Source organism: Perognathus longimembris, chromosome 16, assembly GCF_023159225.1.
Source record: "Perognathus longimembris pacificus isolate PPM17 chromosome 16, ASM2315922v1, whole genome shotgun sequence".
Lineage (NCBI taxonomy): Eukaryota > Metazoa > Chordata > Mammalia > Rodentia > Heteromyidae > Perognathus > Perognathus longimembris.
The window spans coordinates 53,250,551-53,257,662 of record NC_063176.1 but is presented as its reverse complement, the minus strand read 5'-3'; the positions used below and the strand labels follow the sequence as shown (position 1 = coordinate 53,257,662).

Sequence of the window (7,112 nt, the reverse complement as noted above, 5' to 3'; positions counted from 1 at the left end):
CTTTTCGGGCTGAGCCCTGGACTTCATAAAGCGAAGTGTCGGGGAGGGGGGGAACCCCCTGGCTTGGCCTGTCTGGCGCTGAGAAGCTCCCATTCCAAATTCCGCATCTGACAGGGCCGATCCCTCCCCCCTCCCATGACTTTAAGAACGGAGGGGTGGGGGGGTCCCCCAAACCAAACCTTTCGCGGTTCAAAACATAAACCCCACCAGCCCCCGGGAGCTGTCAAGAGTTCCCACTCCTTTGTCTCAAATGTAATCTCCGAATACAAAATAAAAAATAGAAGATATGTAGATACACATAGATTGGTAACATGGATACCATGAACTAAGTGTGGCCTAACGCACGAAGCTCCCCCCTTCCTCGCCCCCCCCCCCCCACCAAGGCCGGTGGCCTGACATCCTGGGGTTCAGGCTCTGTGGGCTCCAGGAGTCCTCTCTGCTCTGGGGAAAACACCATCCCCAGACAAATCTTGGCGTGGTAATAAATAGCGTCCGTGGGGTGTGTGTGGGGGGGGAGGGGGGTTAAGGCAAGTTGAGGGGCAAGCAGAGCCCCCTGGGTATTCTTAGGGTGCCTCTGAACAAGTCGGAAACGGCGCCCTCCCCTGGGCAAGGCTCAGTTTGGCTACCAGGCGGCGGGGCCCAGCCTCCCCCTCGGCCCTCGCGGGAGCGCCGGGGCGGGAAGGGGGCGCTGGGGACCCCCTCACTGCGTGGAGAGCGCCCAGCCCGGGAGGCAGTAGTACGGGTAGTAGTAGGAGGGCTGGAGCGGCAGGAGCGAGGGCGGCCTGAGCACCTCGCCGGGCAGGTACTGTCTCTGGTCGTCGCGCACCAGCACCTTGACGGCCACCTTTTTGGCGGCGGGCGCCGAGGCCAGCAGGTCGGCGGCCATCTGGCGGCGTTTGGTCTTGTAGCGCCGGTTCTGGAACCAGATCTTCACCTGCGTCTCGGTGAGTTTCAGGGACGCCGCCAGGTCGGCGCGCTCGGGCCCGGACAGGTAGCGCTGGTGGTTGAAGCGGCGCTCGAGCTCGAAGACCTGCGCGTGCGAGAAGGCGGCCCGCGACCGTTTCTTCCGGGGCTTGGGAGCCACCGGCTCGTCCTCGTCCTCCTCGTCCTCGTCCTCCTCCTCCGCGCCGCCCGCCGGCCCGGCGCCTCCGCGGCCGCCCGCGCCGCCACCGCCGCCGCCGCCCGGGCCGGCCACGCGCGCCCCCCCGGGGCCCGCACGCTCGTCCTCCGCTCCGGGGCTGCGGTCGCCTGCGGGCCGGGAAAAGCAGACAACTGTCAGGGCGGCGGGGTCCCCGGGGTCACGGGAAGCGCAGGGCGGGCTGCAACGGGCCCAGCCAGTCCCCGCCGAGCCCGGGCGTGCTGGGCTGGGCTTCTCGGTCTCTGCGCTCGGGGGGTCACCGGCCCCCTTGCACCCCGCTTTCCCACGCGCACCCGAGGTGCGGGGAGCCACTGGGAGGGAGCTGGCCACACGGCGCACCCTTGGGCGGCTTAGCCAGGGAATAAGAGGGGGGACTGGGGCTAGGTGGTGGAGCCGGGGCAGTGCCTCCCCCGCCCCCCCGGCCCCCCGAGTCTTTAGACGGATCCAGCCTCCCTCAGTCACTCTGCACGCGACCCCGTGACAAGCCCACCCGCGGCCTGAGGCCTACGCCGGCGCGCACCGGACCCGGCCCGTCTCTCAGCCCCAGGACGGTGCCGGCGCGCGGCCGAGGACACCCCTCACTTCAGCGTCTCTGGGGTGCTCCAGGTTCGGCTGTGACCCCTCCGACTTCAGATCGCTTTTCCCACAGCCGGATGCCCAGGCCGATCCCGCGCTCCCTGCCCTGGAGTGTGCACGCTCAGCCAGGCCTCTCCCCCCAGCCCCGCCATCCCCGCTCGGTTCCAGTGGGGGACCCCTCATCCCCCGCCCCGCAAGCTCTGAGGCTGGGCTCTGGGACCTCCAGCCCCGAGGGGTCTGTCTACACCCCGGGGTGTCGTGCTGGTCTCGGAACCCCGTCCAGCGGTCCCAGGACTTAGGGTCCTATCTGGGGCCTCCGTGGGTTCAGGGTTGGGGCGGCCCTTTCCAGCTCGTAGAACCAGGGGCTCGCAGCCGGCGCACCCCACTCGGCAGCGGCTGACCCCCCCCCCCCCGCCCCACTTCCCCTCGAAGGCACCGCAGACCTGAAACGCTGGCGGACATCTCGCTGTCGCTGCGGCCCGCGGCGTCCTCCTCCAGGTCCCGGGCGGCGGCGTGCAGCTGGCAGCCCGGCGGATCGAGGCCCAGGGTCCCCCCGGGGCGGCCGGCCCCGCTGGCTCCGGGCGCGTCGGCGCCGCGCCGGCGGCCCTCGTTCTCCTCGCTGACGGCGGAGTCGGAATCCCAGGCCCCCGGGCTCTCGGCCGTCAGCCCCGCGGCCGTTCGGATCCCGGCGGGAGACGCCAGCAGGCAGTCCTCGGCGCCCCCCAGAGCGCCCGGGTCCGTCTCCCCAAAGAGCCGCCAACAGCAGACGGCCGGCGCCGCGGCCACCGCCGCCGCCAGGGCCGCCGTGCTCCCCGCGGCCGGGCGCCCCTCGGGCGCAGCCCGCCCGCCGCGCTCCTCCTTCTTGTTGAGGATCGCCTGGATGGAGAAGGGCGTCAAGGTGCTGGCGCCGCGCACCGCCATGGGCGCCGCGGGCCGGAGCGGGCGGCCGGCCGGGCGGGCAGCGGGGACGCCGAAGCCCTCGCCGCCGGAGGGAGAGCGCGGGCGCCCGCGGCGCGCGCCGGCCGGGTGCGCCAGGCCCCCCGCGCGGTCCGGGTCCCCCGGCCTCCTCCTCCCCTCGGTGCCCGGAGCGGCGCCGATCCGCGCCCCCGCCTCGGAGGGCCCCCTACCCTCCCGCGCTCCCCCGGAATCCAGAGCCGGACGCTCGCTCTCCCGCCGCCGCCGCTCAGACGCAGTCTCGCATGGTCGGAAGCCTTCCGGAGCGGGCGGGCGGGCGGGCGGGCGGGCGGGCTGGGGGCTGCGGGACGTGCGGGGTCGCTGGCCCCGTGGCCGTCCGCCCGGGCGCACGCACGCACGCACGGCCCGGGCCACGCTTTTCTCCCCCGGTGCCTCGGTCTCTTCCTAGCCGGCTGGATGGGTGGGGGGGGGGGGTTCCCGGCGAGTCCTCCTCCCGCTCCCGCTGGGCTGGCTTTTCCGGATCCCACCCCCCTGGTGGCGGCCGCGGAGACGGCGGGCGGCCCGCGGGGTGCGGAGAGGAGCCGCCGGGCACCTTTTACCCTCGGGCCCCGGCTTTATCTGTTCCGTCTCTTTCCTTCCCCGGCGTTGCGCCGTGCACCGAACCCCCCCGCCCGCCCGGGTGTCATTCCCCGGGGCTGAGTGACAGCCCGGGGCCACGCCCCTTCGCTGGGCCGTCTGGGGCGCTCCCGGCCACCCATTGGCTGGCTCCAGCCTGGGGGGTGGGGGGGCGAAACGTTGACTTTAAGAGACTAAACTGGGCCCATTGAGCCACCGGAGACGAGGTCTGACTTAACCCCTTTCTCCTAAGCGGGGTGATGGAAGCATCCTGGAGCCAATAGCGGCTCACCCACACCGACAGCTCCCTTCTCGTCTCCGCACATCTATGCATCTACGACAGCGCTGGTCTGGACCGCTGGGAAGCTCAGTCAAAGTCTGCCGCGAATCTCAGATCATCGAGGGCCGTCGGCGACACGCTTAGTTTCTATTCCCTACGACGCCCAAGGCGAAGAACGAAATCCATCTTTATTTTCACTCCCCAAGCTTCCCTGCTTCCTCATTGTGAGTGCTTTTTGCTGAAAAAAAAAAAAAACAAAAACCAAAACCAGTTACTTAGGAGCACGCTAGAGATGTTTTTCTTTCCTTGACACCTGTGATTTGTTTTGAGGAATGAGGAGGTTTTTAATAAGGACCCACATGTGGAACGAGAAGGCATCTTTGAGAGAGTTTTCTGGAATTGTACCATTATTTTTCCTGGGCAGTCAATACTGACCTTAGCTGGAGTTTGTTCCCGGTCTTACAGCAGGAAGAAGGGAATCTTTAAAAACTTGTACTTAGGTGTTCTGTTACTTGAATAGAATATCTGGGAATCTCTATAATATCGATCCAGAACTGACAGCTAACACTCTTTGAGACTGAGATACACACACACACGTTGTTTTAAGTAAAAGAAGGAAACAAGCAAAAAAAAAATATTGTGAGTGTATCAAAACATAGGTGGCTGGCCAGGTGTTGGTGGTGGCTCATGGCTGTGATCCTAGCTGCTCAGGAGGCTGAGATCTGAGAATCTTGGTTCAGAGCCAACCTGGACAAGGAAAGTCCAGGAGACTCTTCAAGTCATCACTAAAAACCTGGAAGTGGAGCTGTAACTCAAGAGGCAAAGCACTAGCTGTGAGCAAAAACGGTCAGGGATAGTGCTCAGGCCCTGAGTTCAAACACACACACACACACACACACACACACACACACACACACACGGCTTATCTATGTTAGCCATTTCTAAATAAAATTTTATTTAACATATTTTATTGGCTTCCATAGATTTCCCCCCCCCAAGCTAACAAAGCCAATTATGCAAACTTGAACGATTAAGTACGTTTATAGAGCTGTGACTTTAATCTAAAATTTGCTGAGGTTAGTGATTTGGGTGTGAGGAAAATCGGTCGCCGTCCAGGGTTACTTGCTGTCTGGTTGCTCTTCTGAACTGCCAGGCAGCGTATTAGGGGCTGAGCCATTCAGCTCCGCGCTACAACGTTCAGTGTTTCATCAGCAAAATGTTTTCTTGCTCTTCCCCGACACTGTAGTATATTTGGGGGAGAGGGCGGGGAACCCTCTCATTTGAGGAGGTCATTGCCCTCCGTAGCTCTTTACCAGTACATCAGTTTTGAGGGGGAAAGTGTTTAAATTTAGCGTCAGCAAGCAAGTGCAGGTGATGCTCTTCAGGCTGGGAGGGGAACCGAACTGAAGACGGATGGGGCTCCTCCCCTGGAAACCTTTCCAAAGTTTAAAAATTGCTGCCACATGCTCTCCCTCCTCCCACCCCCACCCCCCCGCCCCGCAAGCCGGGGTGGGTAGGAGGTCCCTAGAGGTCACTGTAGGACCAGATTGATACAGTTGCCTTCCTGTGGGGACGGACAGGTGTGTCCCCCAAATAGCTGTGGCTTTGTGGGGTCACGACCTAGTTGGAAAAACACAACTGTTAAGTCCAGGAATGAAGGGGGTTGGACGGCCATGTACCAGAGTGAACTTTGGGAATCTAGAGACTTGAAAGCAAGATTTCATGAACTATTATTAACAAGAAACTCCAATCCCGGTTGCCACGGGTGGGTAGCGGTTTTCAGAGCATGGAAAGGTGCGTTTCGGTCCATGTGAAAGCTGCCAGGGTTTGGAGGAGGCTCGGGCAGGAACGAGAAAGCGGCCGAGTGAGTCCCCATCTCCAGCGGGCGCAGTTGGCTGGTGGCTGGTGGGGACGTGCGGTGACATTGGCAGCCACTGCCTGGGTCCCGGATCTGTGGGTCTGCGGGCAGGGCCCCGGCGGGGGCGGGAAGGCTGGGTCCCGGCGCGGAGGAGGTGGGCCGCGCGGATACCCCAGCCGGGCCTCGGGGGTCGGGGGAGCGCGTGGCTGGGGACCAGAGTGCCGGAGATGCCCGCGGATCGCCCGGGTGCCGCGATCGAGCCCGTCCTGGGTGGGTTCTGGCGAGCGTAGCGGGAGATCCCGGAGCGCAGCGATCGCCCGGGGGCCGGGCCGGGCCGGGCCGGGCTGGGGAGCCGCGCTCGGCGGCTGGGTGATCGCGCCTTCCCCTCCGGACTCACCCTCGCCTCTCTCCGGGTGTCTTTTCTTTCCTCCCCTTCCCCCATTGTCTCCCCCGTTTCCTCCCCTGATCGACCCCGGCGTCTCCCTCGCGGTCTTCCCGGGGCGGTTCGGAGCCCGCGCGCCCCCTGCGTGGCGCGCCCTCGGGGCCTGGAGGCCGCCCGGGCCGGGACCTCCGCTCTCCCCGAGGGCCGGGGGGAGGCAGCGGGCGGCAAAGCTGCCGGGGCCCGGGCGGCTGAGGAGCGAACTCTGGGTCCGGGCAGCCGGGAAGCCGGCGTGTGTCAAGCCGCGGGGTCACGGGGGCACGCGTGGCCGCTCACCGTCACCCGCACCCCCAGCCACCTGGCCTGCCGACGGGGGGCGCCTGATCTTGGGATAGGCCAGGGGCCGGGGCTGGGCGCGGTCCCGGGGTTCACCTTTCAGCGCCCTGACCTTGACCCGAAGTCACCTTTCCTCTGCGCTCGGGTCGGAGGGAGGGCAGTGGGGTCGCCTGCAGGCTCCCCTGAGCCCGGGCCGGGCCGGGACCCGCGGCCAGTCGGCGTGTGCACACTTGGCGGGTGGAGGAAGCGCCCTGCGTCTCCCGTGTCCCCACGCGGGGCCCCCCACGCGGGGTCCGGAGATGCGGGAGGCCGGCACCGTTCCAGGCCGAGGGACGAACACGTTTAAATCTGACGCATGGACTGTGTGCCCGGTGCCAAACCCCACCCATGGAGTCGGGGTGACGCGCCCCGGGGGGTGCAGTGACTAGAAACCAGTGCGCCTCGTTTGCAGTGGAGGGCCAGGCTCGCGGGCCCCACGCGTGTGCGGATTCACACGTGACACGGGCGCGCCGAGTCCAGTTGGGTTTTCCACTCCAAATCAACTTTCGGGGTCCGGTCGTCCTTACCGATGTCTAAAACGCCCCGCTTTTGACTTGGGAGGGATCCAAGACAAGATGGACGCGCTTGCAGAAGCCAGGGGGAGGATGTTCTGTGTTCCCTGTCACGCGCATCCCCAAGTCCACGCGCGCGCGGGGCCGCGGATCGGACTTGAAACCCAGTTAAGCCGGAAGACGTAGTTCACTGGGATCCCCAAACTAAATCCTGGGGACAGCTAGACAGCCCGGGGGTGGAAATTCACCGGGTCCAGGGCGCAGACGTCATGGAATCGCCTCCCCGGGATCGCTTCCCCTTCGTAGCTTGGCTTTTCTCAGGCGTTAAAAAAAAAAGCCAGGCTTGGAGATCACCCACTTAGGGTATTCAAAAGTGAACGCACTAGTTCTGGAAGCTTCCTGGGTACAGTGGAGGACGAGCGCCACCTAGCGCGAGCCAAGCAAATCCAAGGAGAAGGCCTCCC

General features: G+C 65.0%; 1 protein-coding gene across 1 annotated transcript; it reads right to left on the bottom strand.

Annotated features, from left to right (window-relative positions):
- Window positions 1-700: 700 nt before the first annotated feature.
- Window positions 701-2,635, bottom strand: Nkx3-2 (NK3 homeobox 2). Its single transcript, XM_048364130.1, has 2 exons — window positions 2,158-2,635; window positions 701-1,248 (listed from the first exon to the last, which is right to left on the bottom strand). Exons 1-2 carry the CDS (start codon window positions 2,633-2,635, stop codon window positions 701-703), a joined length of 1,026 nt encoding a protein of 341 aa, XP_048220087.1.
- Between the last annotated feature and the right edge of the window lie 4,477 nt (window positions 2,636-7,112).